Genomic DNA, 24,766 nt, shown 5'->3' with positions numbered 1-24,766 from the left:
AGCGCTTTAATGGCAACATTCCACATTTTGTGTGTTGACTCCTCCATCTAGTCAGACGTTGCTTTAAGTCTAGTAATGCTGGATCATCTTAAACCTGACAAACTCTCCCGTCTCCAGCCTGCGACGGCATCGGCGTGGGCAGGTTGACCAACACCATCGCTGTCAACGCCTCCAACGTGGAGCTGTTCAGGAACTGCACCAAGATCAACGGGGACGTGTACTTCATCGGGACCTCTTTCACGGGGTGAGACGTAGCTCTTCCAGATGGTTTAACCCTCATATCTGCCCTCTTAAATTAATATAGTCATGGTTGGGTCCACCCTAGGACCATGTCTACCCCTCCCTGGTCCTGCGTTACTGTAGTCAGAACCAGGTCCACCCTAGGACCATGCCTACCCCTCCCTGGTCCTGCTTTACTCTCTTTTGATTCTCCTTGTCTACTGCAGGGATCCCCATTACAAAATCCCACCAATGGACCCAGCAAAGCTGGAGTACTTCAGGACAGTCAAAGAAATCACAGGTACCAAACATCCCTCTGCCCCCTTTGGCTTCATTCAAGTCCTCTGAGATTAGATTTGTCATGTTTCAGGGTTTCTGCTGATCCAATCTTGGCCGCAGAATCTAAGCTCATTGTCTGTGTTTGAAAACCTGCACACCATCCGAGGAAGAACCACACGTGTGTGAGTCAAGATTGAGATTACTTTGGCTGACGAGCTTGAATGTGAGAGCTAATTAAGGCCTGTGGGAAATGTTGCGCTTGCTTGGGAATCACAGGAACCATTCTTCTGTAGTATAAGTCTCCAGTAGTACCAGAGGCTGCTGCAGGTCCGATGACCACGGGCAGTTCTGCTCAGATACTCAGTCAGTCCTGTCTGTCTCCAGTCAGCACAGTTTGGTGGTTGTGAGGACCAAACATCTACGCTGGCTTGGCCTCCGCTCTTTGAAGGAAGTGAGTGCAGGCAAGGTCATGCTAAAAGACAACCTTCAACTCTGCTACACGCAACCTTTTCAGTGGAAGCGCCTCTTCAGGTCCGGTCAACAAAATTTTACCATCTCCAACAACAGGCCTCCAGAGCTCTGTGGTGAGTACGTCCTCGTATCCGAGCCGCGTCGCGGCAGCAGTACCAGCGCCTGCATGAGTAGAATCCAGTTAGCCAAAGTTAGCTCCGGCTCACCTGTCCAGGAGGAAGTCAGCAAGGGCGACACCAGTCTTCACATTCGTTTCTCCAGCTCCCAACGGGATCTCCTGTGCACGTTGTTGGGACGTTGTTGGGAACTCATTAGAGGTTTAGTCGCGTCAGACAACTGTGCTTTGAAACTTTGATAGCAGAAACTCAGCGCTAACGTTTGGAGATTGGGAGGCCTGGGAGGGTGGAGCACCAGATCCAAACACCAAATGTACACGTCGACCTTGTTTACAGGCTGATTCTTTGATTCTGAAATGAGGCTTTTCTGTCTCAACTACTGTTGTATTGATATAAGAAGTATTGAAAATGAACCCGAGGCCTAAATGTTAGGGCCATGTTATGATTCCTGTAAATAATCAGCTAACGGTGCTCTCACTAAACTCAGCTGTGTCTGATACAGAGCAGCAAAACCAGACTTGTGACCCGGAGTGCACGGCGCTGGGCTGCTGGGGTCCTGGTCCTGACATGTGCGTCTCCTGCCGCCACTTTATTCGCAGGGGTCACTGCGTGACTTCCTGCAACGTGCTGTATGGGTGAGAACTCCCAGTTCCTCCTACGTCCCAGTCTGAGAGGTCTTTCTTCAGATCAAGCAGATCCGTTTGATCCAGTTTGTCATCTGCAGAGAACCCAGAGAGGCGGAGCTGAACGGCAGCTGTGCTGAGTGTCACCCAGAGTGTCAGCGGCAGACCGGCGTTCCCACCTGCCACGGACCGGTTGGTTCATCTTTCACTACCCAATTACTGACCCGATTAAAACTCTTTATTAGGGTTAGGTTTTTTTTTTTAGGGTTTTTTGCAGTTTCTATAGGGACCCTAGGGATCCTCAGCTCCTCCAGCTCCTTTAGCTCCTCAGTTCCTGCAGCTCCTGTAGCTCCTGTAGCTCCTGCAGTTCCTGTAGCTCCTGCAGCTCCTGCAGCTCCTGCAGCTCCTGTAGCTCCTGCAGCTCCTGTAGTTCCTGTAGCTCCTGTAGCTCCTGTAGCTTCTGTAGCTCCTGTAGCTCCTGCAGCTCCTGCAGCTCCTGTAGCTCCTGTAGCTCCTGCAGCTCCTGTAGCTCCTGTAGCTCCTGCAGCTCCTGCAGCTCCTGCAGCTCCTGCAGCTCCTCAGTTCCTGTAGTTCCTGTAGCTCCTGCAGCTCCTCAGTTCCTGCAGCTCCTGTAGCTCCTGCAGCTCCTCAGTTCCTGCAGCTCCTGTAGCTCCTGCAGCTCCTCAGTTCCTGCAGTTCCTGCAGCTCCTGTAGCTCCTGTAGCTCCTGCAGCTCCTGTAGCTCCTGTAGCTCCTGCAGCTCCTGTAGCTCCTGTAGCTCCTGCAGCTCCTGCAGCTCCTGCAGCTCCTGCAGCTCCTGCAGCTCCTGCAGCTCCTGCAGCTCCTGCAGCTCCTCAGTTCCTGCAGCTCCTGTAGCTCCTGTAGCTCCTGTAGCTCCTCAGTTCCTGTAGTTCCTGCAGCTCCTGTAGCTCCTGTAGCTCCTGTAGCTCCTGTAGCTCCTCAGTTCCTGTAGCTCCTGCAGCTCCTGTAGCTCCTGCAGCTCCTGTAGTTCCTGCAGTTCCTGCAGCTCCTGCAGCTCCTGTAGCTCCTGTAGCTCCTGCAGCTCCTGTAGTTCCTGCAGTTCCTGCAGCTCCTGTAGCTCCTGTAGCTCCTGTAGCTCCTGTAGCTCCTGTAGCTCCTGCAGTTCCTGCAGCTCCTGTAGCTCCTGTAGCTCATGTAGCTCCTGTAGCTCCTCAGTTCCTGTAGTTCCTGCAGCTCCTGTAGCTCCTGTAGCTCCTCAGTTCCTGCAGCTCCCATCTCCACTAGGTTCCGTTTTGATTTTTTAAAATCAAGTTCTGCTTTTGTCGTGTCCCACTGGCAGGGTCCAGACCAGTGTTCCCAGTGTGCGCACGTTCAGGACGGTCCACATTGTGTGGCACACTGCCCTCAAGGCATGCTGGGAGAAGGAGACGTGGTGATCTGGAAGTACCCTGACAGCAGGGGTCAGTGCCAGCCCTGCCACCAGAACTGCACGCTGGGGTTGGTCACCTACACAGTCACCATGTTGTCGGGCGTCAGCTGACCCGGAGCTCAAGTGTGTCTCTGTGTTGCAGCTGTTCTGGTCCAGGACGCTCTGGATGCACCGGGTAAATCTTTCACCTTTGATTTAGGCCCAGGTCCTGGATTCACCAACACCTCCAGGGAAACGCTGGCAACTAACCCTGACTAGCAGCCCTGTGGGCGGAGCCGGGGAGGATTGGGGGTCGTTTGTGGGACTTTTCAGAGACAATGAAACCAGAGTTCAGAGTCACTGAGATGTTAATGCCCACAAATGTTCTGCTCATAACAAATGGCTCTTGGTTAAACAGCAGAGTGTGTTGAAGCACCTCTGAGCCGAAGGTTTGAATCACTCCTGCAGAACTACGACCCAAACCAGGGGAGGACGGGGGAGGGGGGTTGTGATGCAACAGTGGGCGCGCAGGAACATTCATGTTTAACTAGGATTGTGTTTGAAACATTTTAGCCTGTGATGAAGTTGACACAGAAAGAAAGTGACTCAGATGTTGTGTTTTCTACCGTTTGTCCCCCAGTTCCGTCACACACTCCGCTCTGGCCGTGTGTGTGGTTGGTGGCCTCATAATCGTTGTCGTTGTGTCACTGGCCGTGGTTGTGTTGCTGCGGAGGAAGCAGATCACGAGGAGGAGGACTTTGCGCCACCTGCTGCAGGAGCGAGAGGTGGAGGCATCGTTAAAAACACAACTACATCACAAACGTAGGGTCACGTTTTAGAGTTCCTGGATCAGGGCTTCACGGCTCTTTGTTGCAGTTGGTGGAACCACTGACTCCGAGTGGCGAAGCTCCCAACCAGGCGTTGCTCAGGATAATGAAGGAGACAGAATTTAAGAAGATTCAAGTTCTCGGCACCGGAGCATTTGGGACCGTCTACAAGGCAAGAAGATATGAGATGAAGCTGAAGCTGAAGCACATGAAGCTAGCACATGAAGCTAGCACATGAAGCTAGCAGCTGAAGCACATGAAACTAGCAGCTGAAGCTAGCAGCTGAAGCTAGTAGCTGAAGCTAGTAGCTAAAGCTAGCAGCTGAAGCTAGTAGCTGAAGCTAGTAGCTGAAGCTAGCAGCTGAAGCTAGCAGCTGAAGCTAGTGCTAAAAATGGTGGATGATCAAGCTCCATTTCAAAACCTTTAAAAACCAATTCGGTCTGACGTTAATACTGAAAAAGACGCAGAATCATAATTACCGGAACCGTTAGAGCTGAATCCGTTCAGACAACCTGAACCAGGCGTGTTTGAGACCCAGCTGCTCATTATTGGTGGCAGCAATAATGGAGAAACCTCGAGCGAACCTCCGCAGGTGAAGCTGCACACATCATTTAGGAACCGTTAGTCACTCAGTGACTTCATGATGTTCACACATCCAGTACGTCACAACTTCTTTGAGTTTGAGGCTAAGGCTCAACAGAAGAATTGCTCCACGACTTGTTCAGGCTTTCTAACATGAAAAACCAGAATTAACAGTTTGTTAAACTGGTGCCAAAGTGACGACCAACATTAACTCGTGTTCTCACCTCCACCATCACCTGCTCACTCATTATTGGGCCACGATTAAGCTCCTACTGATGATAATGGTAGCAATTACTATGCTAATATTTATTGATGCATATTTGATTCTGTGTTTGTGTGAACCTCCTCAGGGTCTCTGGATGCCTGAGGGGGAGAATGTGAGGGTCTCAGTGGCCATCAAGGTTCTCCGGGAAGCTACGTCATCTAAAGCCAACAAAGAAATCCTCGATGTGAGAACTCTTCCAAAGCTTTTCTGTCTCAAACCCTGAAAGTTGCTGTCGAGATAAGCCTTCACAAGTAAAGGGTTCCTGTTGCCATAGCAACACTCACTTGGTTATCTTTGTCATACAGTTGTGGATATTTTCTTACCCCAGGTTCCCCGGGAAGGTCTGAAACTGCGGGAGTGTTTTAACGTTAGGTTCCACCATCGTGTTAATTAGAATCTCAGGCGCTCTGAAGTGTGCTCAGATTGCACGAGCTTGTTCTCACACGACTCTGTGATCCGGCTCTGGCGCACGGCGCCTCAGAAGTGCCCCCGTGGTCGCAGGTTCGAGTTGGGAGCTTCAGATTCTTGGTGCAGCGCTGCGCAGATGCTTCCAGTGGAAATGGGGGTTCCCTGAGTGCTCGTGGCTAGCATGTGCATTTTCCCATGTTTACATCAGGAGCTAAACTCTGTGTGTGTGTGTGTGTGTGTGTGTGTGTGTGTGTGTGTGTGTGTGTGCGCGTGTGTGTGTGTGTGTGTGTGTGTGTGTGTGTGTAAAGGAGGCATATGTCATGGCGAGCATCGATCACCCTCACGTGTGTCGTCTACTGGGAATCTGTCTGACGTCGTCCATCCAGCTGGTCACTCAGCTGATGCCGTTCGGTTGCCTGCTCGATTACGTCCGGCTCCACCGGGACCGGGTCGGAGCCCGGCGGCTCTTGAACTGGTGCGTCCAGATCGCCAAGGTGAGTTCAGGACTCTCGTCTGTGACGTCCAGGTTCATATTTTCTTGAATTAAATATTTCAAATGTCAAAAGCAGGTGAGTCCCAATCAACATTAGCTTGTTTCACGTAGCTCTAGTAACAGGTTCTTTACCCGTTAACCCGTACAGGTTGTTTACCCGTTAACCCGTACAGGTTCTTTACCCGTTAACCCGTACAGAAGGCGTCTTTAGACTCGTGACTTTATGTACCATTGGACCAGGACCGGTACAGAACCAACACTGTTCAGGTGATGAGCGCACTGCCGCGCTGCCTTTGACATCAGACTCCATCCTCCTCCTGTTAGCTCCTAATGCTACATGCAGCACTCTTGATCACATGATCATCTTCCAGAGATGCAGCATGTCATCTGCAGTGGATCGGTTCGAGTCTCGTTTATTAGACGGTTGCTCACCTCCCCCCAGAAGCTCTGATGGTTCTGTTGACCCCTCACACCCGTCAGAGAGGTGGAATATGCTGAGTGAGATCCCTCCCATCCCTGAAGGTCAGAGGTCAGGGTGCTTCCTGTTGATGTTCATTAAAACATCAGCGGTTTACCTTAATAAATGATGTCATTGGGAATCACGGGCATCAGACGCCTGCTGCTCCCAGTAACTGTCCCAGTACGACCCCCCGTCACCATTAAGGTTTCATCCTGGAACCCAAAGAGCTTGATGGTGACCTCCGTGATGTCACCATGATGCTGGTGATGACAAACGTGACCATGATCATCATCATGAGGAGGAAGATGATTGAGCACATGACCACAGCAGGACTCACTGGCACCTCTAACCTGGTGATCAGACAGGAACCGGGATCCACAGGATCACATGGTGACAGAAGGATCTGGTGGAGAGGGAAGAAGCAACCAATGAGATCAGCGACATGAGGCAGCACGACCCCCCCTAACGTGTTCGGGGGGGTCGTGACCCCACCGCTCATCACACGTTGCTGTTTCTTCTTCTGTGGTTCCAGGGGATGAGTTACCTGGAAGGACGTCACCTGGTGCATCGGGATCTGGCGGCGAGGAACGTTCTTGTGAAAAGTCCCTCTCACGTCAAGATCACAGATTTTGGACTGGCCAAGCTGCTGACGGCCAACGAGACGGCGTACCACGCCGACGGGGGCAAGGTGGGTCGGTTACGCAACCCAGGGGTCCATCCCAGCTGGGGTCCGTCCCGGCTGGGGTCCGTCCCGGCTGGGGTCCATCCCAGATGGGGTCCATCCCGGCTGGGGTCCGTCCCAGATGGGGTCCATCCCAGCTGGGTTCCATCCCGGCTGGGGTCCGTCCCGGCTGGGGTCCATCCCAGATGGGTTCCATCCCGGCTGGGTTCCATCCCGGCTGGGGTCCGTCCCAGATGGGGTCCGTCCCGGCTGGGGTCCGTCCCGGCTGGGGTCCATCCCAGCTGGGTTCCATCCCAGCTGGGGTCCATCCCGGCTGGGGTCCATCCCAGATGGGTTCCATCCCGGCTGGGTTCCATCCCGGCTGGGGTCCATCCCAGATGGGGTCCATCCCAGCTGGGTTCCGTCCCGGCTGGGGTCCATCCCGGCTGGGGTCCGTCCCAGATGGGGTCCGTCCCGGCTGGGTTCCATCCCGGCTGGGGTCCATCCCAGATGGGGTCCGTCCCGGCTGGGGTCCATCCCAGATGGGGTCCGTCCCGCTGGGGTCCGTCCCGCTGGGGTCCATCCCGGCTGGGGTCCGTCCCGGCTGGGGTCCATCCCAGATGGGGTCCATCCCGGCTGGGTTCCATCCCGGCTGGGGTCCATCCCAGATGGGGTCCGTCCCGGCTGGGGTCCATCCCAGATGGGGTCCGTCCCGCTGGGGTCCATCCCAGCTGGGTTCCATCCCGGCTGGGGTCCGTCCCGGCTGGGGTCCATCCCAGATGGGTTCCATCCCGGCTGGGTTCCATCCCGGCTGGGGTCCATCCCAGATGGGGTCCATCCCAGATGGGTTCCATCCCGGCTGGGTTCCATCCCGGCTGGGGTCCATCCCAGATGGGGTCCATCCCAGCTGGGTTCCATCCCAGCTGGGGTCCGTCCCGGCTGGGGTCCGTCCCGGCTGGGGTCCATCCCAGCTGGGTTCCATCCCAGCTGGGGTCCATCCCAGATGGGGTCCATCCCAGATGGGTTCCATCCCAACTGGGGTCCATCCCGGCTGGGGTCCATCCCAGCTGGGGTCCATCCCAGATGGGGTCCATCCCGGCTGGGTTCCATCCCGGCTGGGGTCCATCCCGGCTGGGGTCCATCCCAGATGGGGTCCGTCCCGCTGGGGTCCGTCCCGCTGGGGTCCGTCCCGCTGGGGTCCATCCCAGCTGGGTTCCATCCCGGCTGGGGTCCATCCCAGATGGGGTCCGTCCCGGCTGGGGTCCGTCCCGGCTGGGGTCCATCCCGGCTGGGGTCCATCCCAGATGGGGTCCATCCCGGCTGGGGTCCATCCCAGATGGGGTCCGTCCCGGCTGGGGTCCATCCCAGATGGGGTCCGTCCCGCTGGGGTCCGTCCCGCTGGGGTCCATCCCAGCTGGGTTCCATCCCAGCTGGGGTCCATCCCAGCTGGGGTCCATCCCGGCTGGGTTCCATCCCAGCTGGGGTCCATCCATGGTTTATCCTGGACCCTGTGCTCTGCTCTAGGTCCCTATCAAGTGGATGGCTCTGGAGTCGATCCTGGAGTCGACCTACACACACCAGAGCGACGTCTGGAGCTTTGGTGAGTGAGTTTGATGGAGCAGGTTGTTGGTTTACCCCAATAACAAGATCATCAGGGAATAACGAGCAGAATGAGGAGCGCGAATCTGAGATGGAACCAGTCGGATTTAAACTGGTCGAGTTTCAGCTCTCAGTGGGCGCCGATATGAGCTTCACCTTCACCTTCCTCACCTTCATCTTCCTCACCTTCATCTTCCTCACCTTCACCTTCCTCACCTTCATCTTCATCTTCCTCACCTTCACCTTCCTCACCTTCATCTTCATCTTCCTCACCTTCACCTTCCTCACCTTCACCTTCCTCACCTTCATCTTCCTCATCTTCATCTTCCTCACCTTCATCCTCACCTTCACCTTCCTCACCTTCACCTTCCTCACCTTCATCTTCCTCACCTTCATCTTCCTCACCTTCATCTTCCTCACCTTCACCTTCCTCACCTTCACCTTCCTCACCTTCATCTTCCTCACCTTCATCTTCCTCACCTTCATCTTCCTCACCTTCCTCACCTTCATCTTCCTCACCTTCACCTTCCTCACCTTCATCTTCCTCACCTTCATCTTCCTCTGCAGTGGGAAACACCTGATCATTGATGGTTTTGACATTGAGACCTGATCATTGATGGTTTTGACATTGAGACCTGATCATTGATGGTTTTGACATTGAGACCTGATCATTGATCGTTTTGACATTGAGACCATGAACCTGAAGCTCTGCATCCTAAACATTCCTGAACCTGTGGCAGGTGTGACCGTCTGGGAGCTCACCACATTCGGATTAAAGCCGTACGACGGCATCCCAGCAGGGGAGATCTCCTCGGTTCTGGAACGAGGGGAGCGGCTGCCGCACCCCCCCATCTGCACCATGGACCTCTACATGATCATGGTCAAATGTAAGTCAGACCTTTAAAGAGAAGCACCAGTTGCCATGGTTTCCCCAGCAACACCCTGTTCTGATGTTCCTGCTCACTGCTGGGATGTCAGTGTGGTTCAGAGGAACTCGCCTAAGCTGAGCAGGAACCAGCACGAGTACAGCTGAGATGTGTCCATCATGTGTCCATCATGTGTCCACCATGCGTCCACCATGTGTCCACCATGTGCCCACCACGCGTCCACCACATCAATCAAAGACTAGATGAGTGAAGGTTGCAGAGGTGAAAACGTGCGCGTCAACGCGTCCTTCTTCTGTTTGTCCTGCAGGTTGGATGATCGATCCTTCCAGTCGTCCAACGTTTGGAAAACTGACGGCTGAATTCTCAATGATGGCGCAGGATCCTTCTAGATTCTTGATCATACAGGTACAAACAATGTGTTTACTTTACACATGTTGGTCACAAGAACATTACACACACACATTTAGCCTTTTAGCCTTTTAGCCTTTAGCTATTATGAGCCTGGTCCTGCTCAAGGTTTCCTTCTTTTTCCTGCTACCGTTGTTTCAGCGGAGCTAATTGTGGCAGGAAGGACGGACGGATGGACCAAAGGTCCAGAGGAACCTGTGTGTTATTGACCTTCTCAGTGTTTGTCTTGGTGCAGCGGTCTGTCCCCTTGTCCAGGGTGGACCCCTGGCTCCAGCTCCTGGAGTCGTTGGTTAAAAATATAAATCCACCATGATTAAAATAAAGAACCCGCAGTGGTCTGATCTTCTTGTCTCAGGGTGACCTGCCAAGTCCTGCAGACCACAGGTTTTACTCTCATCTGCTGAGCTCGGAGGACATGGAGGACGTGATCGATGCAGAGGAATACCTACAACCTCACAAGGAGTTTTGTCACCCCGGCAGAAGCTCCTGCAGCCACACGGTAGCCGCAGCAGCTCTGCTAGCACGTGAGATCACCCCGACCCCTTTGAATCTAGTCTTGAGTTCACTCCCCTTTTTTAGGACCATCCAGGAAACCGGGTCTGTCTGCGCTACATCACTCGTCCCACTCAGAGTTTGGTGGATACAGAAGCCGTGGCTGACCACGGTAGGTCCGCACCATCAACAAACGATCTGGATTTAAAGGGCTCTCTTCACATGCCAGTCAAGTTTGAGAGGAAATTGTTGGTTCTTTTTAACAGATTATATGAACGACAACATGAATGGACCCAGTAGCGCCGCATCCGGAGTTCTGAACCCCAAGTATGAGGACCTCGGCCACGTCGGGCTCAACGCCTCGGCCTCATCCTCTGAATCCTTCTTCCAAGGTCCCAACAGACCTGAATACCAGAACACTGCCCAAAGTTCTCCGCCACTAGTTGGTCCTGAGAACCGGAACAACCCGGACCACGAGGCGGGCTTCCTGCCACAGGCAACAACTGTCTCCACTGGCAACACTCGGACATCCAATGGGAACAGATTCTTCCCAGCTGCAGAGAACCGGGAATATTTAGGTCTGGGTTGCCATCCGCTGGGACAGCAGTGTTAGGCAGGAGCGTTTGGAAGGTCATGAAGTTTGACGCTATTTTTAATGCAGAGGTCAAACAGCAACCGGAACATCGCTAGGTCTCGCACCACCTTCATCATCATCATCATCATCATCATCATCAAACCAACCTCCTTAAGGAGCATTTATAAGATTCCAGCATGGACTGCATGGAGCCTCCTTGAAGGTGATGCACAGACAGTACAGAGTTAACGAGTTAGCTGAGTTAGCTTCCATCTCAACTATATGGAAGCCTGACATGTGACTGGTCCTCTGTCTAGATATTTGACACAGGGTTTTTCTCATCCTGTTGCTCCGACTGAACCTTGGACTCCTTCACGACAGAGGCCCCATCCTCCACCCACTAACGTGTCCTGAGAAGAACCGTCCCCAACATGTGGCCCTCACGGCCGAGACGCTAGCAAAGCTGCTGTTTTTAGTGAAATATTTCATTTGTGACTTGAGTTTACGTGAAACAAACGTTGGTAATTTATGCTCTCTTCACTTATGCTGTGAACATTTTTATTTAAGTTGTTTGAAGTGTTTAGTGTCTCAACTCAAAATTAAAATTCATAATGATCTTAACAACTTTTCTGTTTACACGGTAGAATTATGTGAACATTGCATGTGTTAGGGTCAGAACCGTCACTACCAGAACCCTCACTACCAGAACCCTCACTACCAGAATCCTGGAAATACTTTGGGTCCGTGTCCGTGCCAGATATGAACCCGGAACCATCAGATCAATTCAGGAAATGTAAAGAATATGATCATTTAAATCAAAATTGTTGGGTATCAGTTCAGCTAATCTGTTAAACTTTAGTTGGGATTGGACCCGAATGCAAACAGGAGACAGCCAAAAAGGTTTAAACAGGACTTTAATTGATGAACTCTCCCCCCCCCAAGGAAAACCGTGGAGCGGGGAGGGAACGTGAAGAACTAAAACCACTCATCAAACTAAGTCACCAGTAAACTATTAGCTGGATTGAAGGAACGCCCACGGAAACGCAGCCGGCAGCAGGGACACCCACCCGGGGGGGGGACTGGGACTGAGCCATTTAATAGGCCTCCCCCAGGTGCAGCCCATCACCCCGGTCAGGACCTGCAAGTGACTGAGAGGCAAAGTCACAGAGCCCCCTAGTGTCCAGGAGGGGGACACGGGGGTCGTCACAGGGGGAAATTACAAAGGCTTAATTAAATCATAGAACTGACTCCGCCCACTTCCTGGATACCGTTAAATAATGATAATTATGATGATAAACATGAAGTAATAATAATATTTAGGTAATAGTGAGATAAATATAAGATTTTTTTTAAAAATTTAAAATAGTTACAAACAGGTATCTGGTGCACCTTGGCCAAGCACAGGGATGGCTGACCCCTCAGCTCCCAGTCAGAGACGCCCTCTGCTCCCAGTCAGAGACCATCTCAGCTCCCAGTCAGAGACCCCCTCAGCTCCCAGTCAGAGACGCCCTCTGCTCCCAGTCAGAGACGCCCTCTGCTCCCAGTCAGAGACCATCTCAGCTCCCAGTCAGAGACCCCCTCTGCTCCCAGTCAGAGACCATCTCAGCTCCCAGTCAGAGACCCCCTCTGCTCCCAGTCAGAGACCATCTCAGCTCCCAGTCAGAGACCCCCTCTGCTCCCAGTCAGAGACGCCCTCTGCTCCCAGTCAGAGACCATCTCAGCTCCCAGTCAGAGACCCCCTCAGCTCCCAGTCAGAGACCCCCTCAGCTCCCAGTCAGAGACGCCCTCTGCTCCCAGTCAGAGACCATCTCAGCTCCCAGTCAGAGACCCCCTCAGCTCCCAGTCAGAGACGCCCTCTGCTCCCAGTCAGAGACCATCTCAGCTCCCAGTCAGAGACCCCCTCAGCTCCCAGTCAGAGACCATCTCAGCTCCCAGTCAGAGACCCCCTCTGCTCCCAGTCAGAGACCATCTCAGCTCCCAGTCAGAGACCCCCTCAGCTCCCAGTCAGAGACGCCCTCAGCTCCCAGTCAGAGACCATCAAGCACCTCTTTGTCCAGTGTCCCAGACTGGAGGGGCTGTGGGACAGCAGCAGAGGGGGTTTCTCCTCTAGTCTGTTTATCTTTATCTAACCCCGCCTCCAATATTTTCCCATTGAAAATGTAAACTGGAACGTGTAAATAAAGGTGTTTTAAAATCTCAATCTCTGTCTCCCTCCATCTACACACTCAAACACTGATATCAAGCAAAATGAAATGCATTTTCTGAGTTTTGGAAAAACTTTTCAAAGATGAAGGGTCCATGGCTTAAAATGATAGAACACAAAGAGTAGTACTTGAGCACGTGTGTAGCTGGAGGACTCAACACTTTTAGAAAGTTTTAGTTTGTTCAGTGAGTATTGCGTCACTTCCTGTCTCCTCTATCGTTCGTTGGTTGCATTGTGCACGGGGTGCCGTATTCACTTAATATTGAACACTTGGTGTGTTGTATTCACTTTACTTAACTTGAGACATTCTAGTCACCCGATATCAACAGTGAGAAACAACCCATATTAAACAAATACAGGGCTTCGCCGATCACTAGCGTTAGCATGGCCTCACCGTCTGTTTCACCCGGTGTCTTTGTCTGTTCAGCGTGCGAAATGTTTAGTTACTCCTCTGCCTCCCTTAGTGAAGGGAATAGGTGCAGAAAGTGTAGTTTATTTATGGCTATGGAGGCAAGACTTAGCGAGCTTGAGACGCGGTTCCGCAGTTTGGAGTTAGCTGGAGTTGAGGTCATGTAGCCAGGAGAAGCTAGCTGCTGCGGAGCCGCCTAGCGTAGCTACAGCTAGCGGTCCCCCGGCAGCAGCCGAGCAGCCGGCTAGCCAGGGCGGCTGGGTGACGGTTCGTAGGAAGCGTAGCCCAAAACAAATGCCCACGGTGCCCCACCACCCGCTTCCCGTGGCTAACCGCTTTTCCCCACTCGGCGACACACCCGCTGAGAAACCGACCCTGGTAATTGGCGACTCTGTTTTGCGCCACGTGAAGCCGACTCCAGCGACCATAGTTAAGAGCATTCCGGGGCCAGAGCGGGCGACATAGAAGCAAATTTACGGCTGCTGGCGAGACGTAATCGTAAATTTGGTAAAGTTATTATTCACGTCGGAACGACACCCGGCTTCGTCAGTCGGAGGTCACTAAAATTAACTTGAAGTCGGTGTGTAACTACGCAAAAACGATGTGGGACTCCGTAGCATTCTCTGGTCCCCTCCCCAATCTGGCCAGCGAGGAGATGTTTAGCCGCATGTCGTCGCTCCGTCGCTGTCACGGTGGTGCCCCGATAACCAGGTGGCCTTTATAGACAATTGGAGCACCTTTTGGGGAAAACCTGGTCTGATTAGGAGAGACGGTGTCCATCCCACGCGAGATGGTGCCTCTCTCATTTCTAGTAATCTGGCTAATTTTATTAGACCCAAAGTGACCTGACAATCCAGGGTCCAGACCAGGATGCAGGGTCGTGGTCTTACACACCTCTCTGCTGCTTCCATAGAACCCTCATCCACCAACAATAACATATTTAACACTATAGAGGTAGTCTCTGTTCCACGGTTAAAAGTTCACCAAGCACAGAGCAGGGGAGCGGTCAATCACCATAATCTTATTAAAATTAATACCAAAGCACAAGTTGCAGAAACTAATATCACAATTAAGTGTGGACTGTTAAATATTAGATCTCTTTTGTGTAAATCCCTGTTAGTGCACGACCTGATAGCGGATCATCACATTGATTTATTCTGTCTTACTGAGACCTGGCTTCAGGAGGAGGAGTATGTTAGCTTAAATGAATCTAATCCTCCTACCCATCTGAATTATCATATTCCACGTGTTACTGGTCGAGGAGGGGGAGTGGCAGCAATCTATCACTCCCAGTTATTAATTAATCCCAGACCAAAACATAGCTTCAGTTCATTTGAAAGCCTGACTCTTGGCATCACTCATCTGAACTGGAGGACAGAAAAGCCACTTCTGTTTGTAGTAGTATATCGGCCCCCTGCTGGGCCACATTCAGAGTTCCTGTCTGAGTTCTCTGATTTCTTATCTGACTTGGTCCTTAGAACGGAAAAAGTCATTATCATTGGAGACTTTAACATCCATATGGACGTTATAAATGACAGCTTTAGAAATGGCTTCATTTCATTACTTGAGTCAGTTGGTTTCCTCCAGCAGATAAACCAACCAACTCACAGCTTTAACCACACCCTAGATCTAGTTCTGACTTATGGTGTGGAGGTAGAACATGTGTCAGTGTTCCCTCAGAACCCAGTCCTGTCAGACCATTCTTTGATCACTTTTACATTTATGATTAAGGATTCTTCTATGCTCAGAACAAAGTCTTACTATAGCAGATGTCTTTCAGATAATGCTGTAGCTAAGTTTAAGGAAGTGATCCCTGTGCTGATCCCAGGACAACCGTGTGTTTCCCCAGGGATCAATCATTATAATCTTAGCCCTGCTGAGGTTGACTCTATTGCTGAAGGTGCAGCAACCTCACTGAGAATCACGCTTGATTCTGTTGCCCCCCTGAAAAAGAAAATAGTAAATCAGAGGAGGTGTGCCCCCTGATATAATTCACATATCAGGACCCTCAAGCAGAAAGTGCGAAGACTGGAAAGGAAGTGGCACTCTTGTAAGATAGACAGCTATCATGTAGCCTGGAAAGACTGTCTATTAGTTTACAAAAAGGCCCTTCGCAAGGCTAGAACAGCTTATTTTTCTTCTTTGATTGAGGAAAATAAGAACAACCCCAGGTTTCTTTTCAGCACTGTGGCCAAATTAACCAAGAGTCACAGTGTTTTAGATCCACGTATCCCTTCTTCCCTTAGTGGTGAAGACTTCATGAGCTTCTTCACTGATAAAGTTCTAGCTCTCAGAGAGAAAGCTAACCAGGCCATCCCTACAACTGGACCATCACCAGATGTGCTGACTGTGGGAACATGCAGGGTCTCCAACGAGCCCTAAAACGCCTTCAGCCCTATATATTTTTCTGAGGCGTCATCGCTAATTCAGAAATCCAAGACCACCACGTGTCCTTTAGATCCCATCCCAACACACCTGTTGAAGGATGTTCTACCACTGATAGGCAGTTCTATCCTGGACCAGATCAATGGTTCTTTAGTGTCAGGTTATGTACCCCGGTCCTACAAGGTGGCAGTGATTAAGCCGTTGCTTAAAAAACCATCACTGGATTCTGACGTATTAGCAAATTATAGGCCAATATCCAACCTTCCTTTTATCTCTAAAGTTCTAGAGAAGGTGGTGGTGACTCAGTTACTGGAGCACCTGCAGAGGAACAGCCTGTTTGAGATGTTTCAGTCAGGCTTTAGAGCTCATCACAGCACAGAAACAGCACTTCTTAAAGTCACTAATGATCTTCTCATAGCTTCAGATCATGGACTGGTCTCTATGCTGGTTCTGCTGGACCTCAGTGCTGCTTTTGATCCAGTTGATCACAGCATCCTGTTACAGAGACTGGAACATGTGATTGGGATTAAAGGGACAGCACTAGACTGGTTTAGATCATACTTATCTGATAGATACCAGTTTGCCCATGTCCATGGTGTTCCCTCCTCATACAGTAGGGTTAGCCATGGAGTTCCTCAAGGTTCTGTACTCGGACCAATCCTCTTCACCTTGTACATGCTTCCCTTAGGGAACATTATTCGGCAGCATGGGATAAATTTTCATTGTTATGCTGATGACACTCAGCTCTATTTATCCATGAAACCCGAGGAGACAGAGAAGTTAGTGAAGCTCCAGACCTGTCTTAAAGACATAAAGTCCTGGATGTCTTCAAATTTCCTCCTCCTTAACCCAGGAAAAAACTGAGGTCATGGTGTTTGGTCCTGAACCTCTCAGGGATAGATTAGATCACATGATCACCCTAGATGGTATCTCATTAACATCTAGTCTCTCTGTGAGGAATCTAGGAGTAACTTTTGATCAAAATCTCTCCTTCAACTCACACATTAAATTAGTCTCTAGAAGAGCCTTTTTTCACTTGAGGAACATCTCAAAGATCAGGAAGCTACTGACCCACCATGATGCTGAAAAGTTAGTCCATGCATTTGTTACTTCCAGGCTGGACTACTGTAACTCCTTATTATCAGGGTGTCAAAACAACTCTTTAAGAAGCCTCCAGTTGATCCAAAATGCTGCAGCCAGAGTTCTGACAGGTATTGACCACAGAGGTCACATGACTCCTGTACTGGCGTCGCTTCATTGGCTGCCCGTTAAATTTAGAATAATTTTTAAAACCCTTCTTTTGACCTACAAGGTCCTCAGAGGCCTAGCTCCATCCTACCTGGAGGAGCTAGTGATACCTTACCAGCCCAATAGACCGCTCCGCTCTCAGAATGCTGGTCTACTTGTGGTTCCCAGAGTTTCCAGGAGTAGAATGGGGGGCCGAGCATTTAGCTACCAGGCCCCCTGCTGTGGAACCAGCTCCCTGTCCAGGCCCCCCTGTTATGGAACCATCTCCCTGTCCAGGTACGGGAGGCTGACTCCATCGCTACTTTTAAGATCAGACTCAAAACCTACCTCTTTGAAAAAGCTTATTGTTACTAATTCAGTAGTTCCAGTTTCTATCATAGACAGACAAATTATCATACCTAGGGGTCGTCTAATCGTTAGGTCACATTCTAGCTATGCTGTTATAGGCCGAGGCTGCCGGGGTCCAGAAACATGATCACCTGACAGGCCTCTGTCACCCCACTGGGTCATGGTTTCCTCTCCTCTCCTTTCCTCTCCTCATCAAGCAGACTAGTTATGCTGATTCTTATGTAGTTTTTCTGCTTCTCTCCCCCCCCCCTCTATTTATTTACAGGTATCGCCGCCCTCGGAGCTGCATAATGACCGCCGGCCCCGCTGAAGTGATTGTGCATCATATTTTTTGTGTGTGTTTCTGTGCTCTGTGCTCTGTGCCTCTCCCTCTCCCTCTCCTCTCCTCTCCTCTCCTCTCCCCCTCCTTCTCCTTTTCCTCTCCCTCTCTTCTTTCCTCTCCTCTTTCCCCTCCTCCTCCTTCTCCTCTCCTCTACCTCCCCTCCACTCTACTTCTCCTCTCCTCTACCCCTCTCCTCTCCTACCTATCCTATCCTCTACCTGTCCTCCCCCTTCTCCTCTCTCTTTACCCAGCCGGCCATCAGCAGGAGGGTCCCCCTACATGAGCCTGGTCCTGCTCAAGGTTTCTTCCTGTTAAAGGGGAGTTTTTCCTTGCCACTGTTGCTTGTCTGGGGTCAGGCCCTGGGATTCTGGAAAGCGCCTTGAAACAATTTTGATTGTATAAGACGCTATATAAATAAAGATTGATTGATGATTGATTGATTCAGTATGAACAACACCCTGTAGTACCGAGAGCGGCCACCAGAGGGAACAGCGTGCGGCAGAAGTGTCTGGTTCTGAATCAGAATCAGGTTCTGGAGTTGAAATGGCTCTAAAGCTCGGTTCTTGGTGGCGTTTGGTCAAACTATCACGGTGAGAATGTTAAATAGCGCCGGGGTCTGAGTCTTGTCAGTGAGGTGAAGTTAACCGAGCCGTTAAAGCGCCATTGTGCCCCACCGTCACTGTATTTTACTTAGCTTCGGTCGGCTAGCAGCTACTCTTTTTATGCCATATGGCGTTGTTAGCCTTTGAATGAACGATCGGAGGTTATAGATTACACGGTGACAAATGTCATTACAAACCTCAGCAGATGTAAAAAAATTTAGGTAATAATATTAGGCATTTCCCGAAGCTAAATCTGCGAATGGTGACCTTTGCTCCTGACCAAAGTAAAGACAAACGCATGTTATATCCGAACCACAGTCCAGTTGGACTCAGGTGCCCTATATAATGCTGTATTGTGCACTATAAAGTGCACTATAGTGCACTGAGTCTGAAGGAAATTCTCAAGAAAATCTGAAGTTGACTTTCCTAGGTACACCGGCGCATGTTAAATGACGTCATAGCGTCGCATAATAAATACGAAGCGGCCAAGTCCATTTAATTATTTTAATACAGTACAGTACATCAAAAAAACAAAAGATTCAGGAATCGTTTCTTTGTTCGTGTATTATTTTCCCCTATATGATAATTTTCTATCAACAAATACATTTAAAAAATAATAATAATCAAAGTCCAGTGACAGATGACATTTGTCCTGTCTATTCCAAAATTTAAACTGTTTTTTTTAACCGAAAATGTCTCTTAACGTTTGCCATCTTTCTAAAAAATTCTTTTGAGGTCCTATCCTCTGGCACGGAATAGACATTTCCTTTTGGCTTTATATATAAACAACAATAATGTTGATTATGGTAGTTATTTCCACCTTTATGTTAAATTATTGGAAGAGGCCCATGTTGCCCCCCTTCTGAAAAGAATTGTAACCTTCACGTTGATCTCACCAAGGCTGGGGTCTGGGGGGGTTAATCATCAATTCCATCTTCCACAGCCAGTGACATCATTCACGGGGTCTGAAACACAGCCCCCTCTATGTTCAGGGGCTCTCCCCGCTACACCAGATAATCGGAGCTGAACCGGTGCTGAAACCCCCTAAAGAAAACTCAGTGTTGCTCCTTTGTCCCTGGGCACAATACCCACATGTTAAAGAGGATGCATTTTTGTTCTTTTACTCAAAATATCAAAGTTTAAGTTTTCTGACACTACAAACGTTCTCATAACAGTTTCTAGAGGATTCAGAAATTCTCTAGTTTGACTGGGTTTTTGTTACCATAGAAACAACATTCTTGAAGGTGTGGATTTGGCCAAATTGTGGATTTGATCTTGTCTTCTCTCATGAGGTCCCTCCGGTTTTCCAGCGCTCCCTGTCTGACGTTCCACACCACCGCCTCTTCCATGATGGGTGAGTTTGTCTGCAGCTTTGCATTGAGTTTTGCTTCGTTTGACGCTCATAACAGCACCTTTGTCTCAAAAGATGATCACAATAATTAATAATTGTGATGATTTGTTTTAGGGGTGACGATGGAGCAGTTTGAGCAGGCCAAGAACAAACTGTCTCATCTAAAGAAAGAGCCAGGAAATGATGTCAAATTGAAGATCTACGCTCTCTTCAAACAGGTGGGATGTCTCTGAGGCGTCCTGGAGTCCTGCTGGACTCGCGCCTGAAGCCATTAAATCACCTGTGTCCTCTCCTCACTAATGATGTTTGTGTCACTTTACTGTTTCTGACTGAAGTGACACATCGTCACCGTTTCTCCCTCTGCCTGGACACAGGCTGGCACCATGCTAAATTAGCATGCGCTTTGCACTCGTTCTCATGTTTGTACAGCAGCTTAGCAGACAGCTTCGACCTTGATTTGACCCGGCCGGTCAACAGGAGGTCAACGGGGAAGGAGCGGAGGTAGTCGGCCCACACAGGACTTTTCCAATTACCTTCCCTGGAGCAGGGACTCGGTTAGGCCCGCTAAAGCTAAACCCTAACCCGCTAACGTTCTTGTAAATGGGCCTCCAGGGGAGGTTCCTCCAGTGGAGACTTGCACCATAAAACAACCCAAAGCACCTGTGGCTTGGTTGTACCTGCATGCTCAGGGAGACTGACATCATTTGTACCTCACTTGCAGGCCACTCAGGGTCCCTGTGACACCCCCAAACCGAGTATGTTGGACTTTGTCAACAAGGCCAAGTGGGATTCCTGGAAGTCTCTTGGTTCTACAACTCCGGTACGGAGGCGCTCCAAAAAGCTGGGCCGACAGTTTAATGAAAAAAGGAGGGCTTCTCATTACGCGTCTGCCATATAGGAGGAAGCCCGACAACAGTACTGCGACCTGATTGGCTCCCTGCTGGCTGCAGAAGGGGGCGATTCTACGCCCGCGAGCCCTGCGGACAGCAGCTACGAGACGCTGCTGGTCAGCAGAGAAGACAAAGTCACCACCATCACGCTGAACCGACCGCTCAAGAAGAACGCCATCACCAACCAGGTGTGTTTGCGTTAGACTCTGAGGAACAAGATGATTCCATACGTTTCTGGGAGGCGGGGCACTTTGGGCTGATTCTTGACCTGCTTTAATGTTGAATTGGGTTTAGGTTCAGCTCAGTTTTCAACCCTCAAAAGCTTGATAATGACTATTTCTACTTCCTTTCCTCCTGGCAGATGTACAATGAGATTATTGCAGCTCTGGAGGAGGCAGCTAAAGATGAGTCTGCCATCACTGTTTTTACTGGTAAAACACACAAAAGAGACATTGAAACGTGCGTTTCCAGAAAGTGTCACATTACTGTGCATTTATTTATGTAGATTTAACCTCTTAAAGCACGAGAGGAGAAGCAGAACCATGTAGAAAAACACAGCAGGTTTCTGAACGACTGGGGCGGCAGTCTAACGGGGGGGGGGGGGGGGGGGGGGGACCCTGGGAGACATTCGGAGTCTGTGGAGTTTTCCCAGTTTTTTGTTCTGATCTTCTGCTGTAAGGTGTGTGTGTGTGTGTGTGTGTGTGTGTGTGTGTGTGTGTGTGTGTGTGTGTGGTGATAACGATGAGGGGAACAGGCCGTGGGGTGTCCTGATACCTACAGAATACAAAACAAGACAGGCGGCTGCCGCCTTTCTGGCTGCTGGGTCTGCGGGGGGGGGGGATGTTCGGTTTAAGAAGGGAGACAACCGAAGAGTCGAGGGAAAGCAGGGCGAGGAGGCCATGTTCTCCTTTGTGGGGCGAGCAGACATCAACATCATTTTTATTCTGGTTCCCAACGAAGAAGCAGTTTAATTCTAGAGGAGAGAGACGAGTCGGCAGGTGGTGGTTCTGGATGTTCTGGTGTTCGGTTCCTGGCCCAAACTCGGCCTCCTAAGAGAGTTTGGAGCCGACTCAGTGGGAAACGTGTGAATTCACACCGAACTCTTTTCCTTTGCAGGAGCAGGTGATTTTTATTGCAGTGGAAATGATCTCACCAACTTCACCAAGATTCCTGAAGATGGAATCCAGGAGATGGCCAAGAGAGGCGGCGAGCTCCTCAGGTTAGGGTCACTCCCACACACGCATGTTTGGAAATGAGCCGCGCAATTGTGCCATTCGGAGTTGGTGGGAAGTTTCAAAGGCAGAAGGTGTTGAGCAGAAGCAGAAAAGAGATCATGTTGATTCTGGGAATTAATTAATGACACTAATGTTGAACAATGTTAGCAGCACCATGTGACCACAACAGACGACGGCGTCATTCTTGTTTCTTTAAACATGAGTAAGAAGCAGAAATTTGGTGTTGGGAACTTTACCAGAGACCTTTCTGCTGGTTTCCCTGGACAGGAAGTACGTGAAGGCGTACATCGACTTCCCCAAGCCGCTGGTGGCCGTGGTCAACGGTCCGGCTGTAGGCATCTCCGTCACCGTGCTGGGACTGTTTGACCTGGTCTACGCCACAGACAGGGTAAGTGGACCGACCCGAGGCCCGGGCGGGCACAGCCGGACCCACTCCGGTCTAAAGCCTTCTCCTGTCGTGGGCAGGCCACCTTCCACACGCCGTTCTCTCAGCTGGGACAGACCGCTGAAGGATGCTCCTCCTACACCTTCCCCAAAATCATGGGACCTGCAAAGGTACGCCCACACCTTCTGCCCTTCTGTCTCCTTCCCTCTGCAATATTTCCGATGTGCGTAGCGACTGTAACCAAGGGCGACGGGTCAGTTGTGTGACCCGATCTTAAACATTCTTTGTTCAAAGTCCACCTGACAACAAAGCAACCCAAAGTTTTGTATCCTGAGGCAAAGATTTTGGGCTTAGCGTTGGTTAGCATTAGCCAGAGACACTAAATGCTGTATTTAATGGATGAAAACAGCCTCTTGTGACTGTTTCCCGTCTCCTGCAGGCCAATGAGATGCTGCTGTTCAATAAGAAGCTGACAGCCGCTCAGGCCTGTGACCTGGGCTTGGTTACAGAGGTGTTTCCTGACAGCAGCTTCCAGGCGGAGGTTTGGTCCCGACTGAAGGGCTACGGAAAGCTACCGCCCAATGTAAGCTAGCACACATGCAGCAGATACCTGCTCACACCTACACCTGCAGCTATGCTAGTAGCTGTCCAGGTGAGCGTCACATTTCTGGTTACCATAGCAGCAGCATCATGGACGCGATGAAGCATTGACCCTCTTTAATTTAACACCATTGATCATAGAATGCTAGTCTAACATGATCACACGGGGCTCTGCTGGTTCTGCTGATTAAAAATGACAAGAATCTAGAGTAACGTTATTAAAATGATGGATCTAAAGGCTGGTGTTGGAGTTCAGGGTAAATGGAGCCGTTTTAATCAGGTGTTCATCAGCTCCTACAAATGAACCATTTCAAATATTGTTCCTTACCTGCCTTCTCTCAGTGTCTCTTGTTCTCCAAACGGCTGATCCGGTCCACCGAGACGGAACGACTTCATGCTGTGAACGACGCTGAAGTGGAACGTCTGGTGGAGCGCTGGACGTCAGACGAGTGTTTCAACGCCATCATGAGCTTCTTCCAGAATAAATCCAAACTGTGAGGAGACCAACAGACTCCATGAATCATGATCAGTCGCGTATCAGCTGGTTTTGATCTAGAGGTCACCGTTTAGGTTTGAATTAACGTGTATCGAAGTTGGAAATAATGTGTGGATCATTGACGTAACATTTCTTTGTAATTCCGATGCCAAGGAAATTAATTAAATAGCTCAGCAGCTCTTGTTTCCTCCTCAACCACAGCTAACGTCTGGTCCTTGGATTTTTGTTGCAAATATAACAAACTTAAGGAGCCTTAAAGATGATGGTTTTTTCTATAGAGACACGGTGACGGTGCTTCTGCTTGTACTTCAACGTCTGACCCAGCAGGGGGCAGTAGCCGTTATAGGAATGAGCATGTGACGGGCACATGTGGACTGAAGCTAGGAAAGGTGAAGATTCCGTGACTGTGGGGCCATTACTCTCCAACACCATGGCCTCACCTGTGGTGGCTCACCTGTTCAACGCTGCTGAACGTCCCGTCCAGGTAAACAAGTCTGATTGGTGTTGAAGGAGCGCGTGAGAGAACCACAGAGAGGAAGTTCAGGAGGAGTTCAGCGTATGTAGGACAGCCGTAGTTCAGTGGTAATGTAACAAGCTTCCCTGGAGGGGGTGCTTCAAAGCAGAGCTAAGGCTGCCTTTGAGCCCCTGGAGGGAACTTCAATGTTTAAAGGGTCGGCTCATTTGAGGAGCCAAGGACCCAAGCAACAACTGACTCCACACATGAGCCTCAGATTGGTGTTCTTTAAGAAGTACAGGCATCACCTTGTCTCTATTTTCCTGGGAATATAAAGCTTTCCACGGTTATTCCCAACTATCTTCAGCTGTGGTTATTGCTCATGAGAGGGTGTCTGTCCTCGGGTGACTCTGCTCCGCCTGAATCGGGCAGAGAAACGAGTGCGTTCACACATACAAATTCCACCTCAGAGGATCAAAGTTGTTCAGGGGAAGAAGCTCCAGCTCTTGGCTCCTCCCATTCAAGCACTCAACCAATCAAATCGCCGCATTTCTGTGTACAGATGTAGACAAAGATGAAAAGTAGCAAAAGTGTCGTCACCTAACATGACCAACTGGATGAAAATGGCTCCCAGTCGGACGTGACTGGGCTCCCAGTCATACAGTTCCTGGGCTCCCAGTCGGACGTGACTGGGCTCCCAGTCATACAGTTACTGGGCTTCCAGTCAGAGGTTCCTGGGCTCCCAGTCGGACGTGACTGGGCTCCCAGTCATACAGTTACTGGGCTTCCAGTCATACAGTTACTGGGCTTCCAGTCAGAGGTTCCTGGGCTCCCAGTCGGACGTGACTGGGCTCCCAGTCATACAGTTACTGGGCTTCCAGTCAGAGGTTCCTGGGCTTCCAGTCAGAGGTTACTGGGCTCCCAGTCGGACGTTACCGGGCTCCCAGTCGGACGTTACCGGGCTCCCAGTCGGACGTTACCGGGCTCCCAGTCGGACGTTACCGGGCTCCCAGTCGGACGGTTACCGGGCTCCCAGTCAGAGGTTACCGGGCTCCCAGTCGGAGGTTACCGGGCTCCCAGTCGGA

General features: G+C 50.5%; 2 protein-coding genes and 1 long non-coding RNA gene across 7 annotated transcripts in view; 2 read left to right on the top strand and 1 right to left on the bottom strand.

The window, feature by feature from the left end:
* Positions 1-11,374, top strand: part of LOC101073748 (melanoma receptor tyrosine-protein kinase-like) — a 22,955-nt gene extending 11,581 nt beyond the window's left edge. The window contains exons 9-27 of the mRNA XM_029842472.1: positions 118-244; positions 447-520; positions 590-680; positions 883-1,082; positions 1,588-1,720; positions 1,810-1,900; positions 3,029-3,186; positions 3,261-3,293; positions 3,738-3,882; positions 3,974-4,096; positions 4,857-4,955; positions 5,488-5,673; positions 6,665-6,820; positions 8,318-8,393; positions 9,133-9,279; positions 9,587-9,684; positions 10,043-10,186; positions 10,267-10,351; positions 10,446-11,374. Of these exons, the coding sequence (XP_029698332.1) occupies positions 118-244; positions 447-520; positions 590-680; positions 883-1,082; positions 1,588-1,720; positions 1,810-1,900; positions 3,029-3,186; positions 3,261-3,293; positions 3,738-3,882; positions 3,974-4,096; positions 4,857-4,955; positions 5,488-5,673; positions 6,665-6,820; positions 8,318-8,393; positions 9,133-9,279; positions 9,587-9,684; positions 10,043-10,186; positions 10,267-10,351; positions 10,446-10,792 (2,513 nt within the window). The 3' untranslated portion in view covers positions 10,793-11,374. The remainder of the gene's footprint in view (positions 1-117; positions 245-446; positions 521-589; positions 681-882; positions 1,083-1,587; positions 1,721-1,809; positions 1,901-3,028; positions 3,187-3,260; positions 3,294-3,737; positions 3,883-3,973; positions 4,097-4,856; positions 4,956-5,487; positions 5,674-6,664; positions 6,821-8,317; positions 8,394-9,132; positions 9,280-9,586; positions 9,685-10,042; positions 10,187-10,266; positions 10,352-10,445) is intronic.
* Positions 11,375-18,127: 6,753 nt separating this feature from the next.
* On the top strand, positions 18,128-23,427 carry eci2 (enoyl-CoA delta isomerase 2). 3 transcript variants are annotated; one of them, XM_003968201.3, is made up of 11 exons: positions 18,128-18,258; positions 19,563-19,624; positions 19,736-19,839; positions 20,343-20,441; positions 20,520-20,699; positions 20,873-20,942; positions 21,628-21,730; positions 22,014-22,134; positions 22,212-22,301; positions 22,571-22,714; positions 23,074-23,427. In XM_003968201.3, exons 1-11 carry the CDS (start codon positions 18,212-18,214, stop codon positions 23,227-23,229), a joined length of 1,176 nt encoding a protein of 391 aa, XP_003968250.2. In that variant the 5' UTR covers positions 18,128-18,211; the 3' UTR covers positions 23,230-23,427. The 3 variants fall into 3 exon arrangements, with proteins under 3 accessions (XP_003968250.2, XP_011606474.2, XP_011606473.2); XM_011608172.2 differs by having other exon boundaries at positions 18,136-18,258; positions 19,498-19,624; XM_011608171.2 differs by having other exon boundaries at positions 18,141-18,258; positions 19,581-19,624.
* On the bottom strand, positions 20,972-23,199 carry LOC105417024 (uncharacterized). 3 transcript variants are annotated; one of them, XR_964870.2, is made up of 4 exons: positions 23,060-23,199; positions 21,983-22,365; positions 21,665-21,853; positions 20,972-21,560 (listed from the first exon to the last, which is right to left on the bottom strand). It is a non-coding gene; the product is annotated as an uncharacterized lncRNA (long non-coding RNA). The 3 variants fall into 3 exon arrangements; XR_003889724.1 differs by having other exon boundaries at positions 21,990-22,365; XR_003889723.1 differs by having other exon boundaries at positions 21,665-22,365.
* Positions 23,428-24,766: the final 1,339 nt, after the last annotated feature.

This window comes from Takifugu rubripes, chromosome 10 (assembly GCF_901000725.2).
Source record: "Takifugu rubripes chromosome 10, fTakRub1.2, whole genome shotgun sequence".
Taxonomy (NCBI): domain Eukaryota; kingdom Metazoa; phylum Chordata; class Actinopteri; order Tetraodontiformes; family Tetraodontidae; genus Takifugu; species Takifugu rubripes.
This window is presented reverse-complemented; position numbering and strand designations above follow the sequence as displayed.

What these genes read in the sequence shown, in the direction of transcription:
- eci2 (XM_003968201.3), top strand. Translation starts at nt 18,212, where the DNA reads ATGGCTCTAAAGCTCGGTTCTTGGTGGCGTTTGGTCAAACTATCACG. An exon ending in AGAGGCGGCGAGCTCCTCAG is followed by an intron (nt 21,731 to 22,013) that starts GTTAGGGTCACT and finishes TTCCCTGGACAG; the next exon opens with GAAGTACGTGAAGGCGTACA. An exon ending in ACGGAAAGCTACCGCCCAAT is followed by an intron (nt 22,715 to 23,073) that starts GTAAGCTAGCAC and finishes GCCTTCTCTCAG; the next exon opens with TGTCTCTTGTTCTCCAAACG.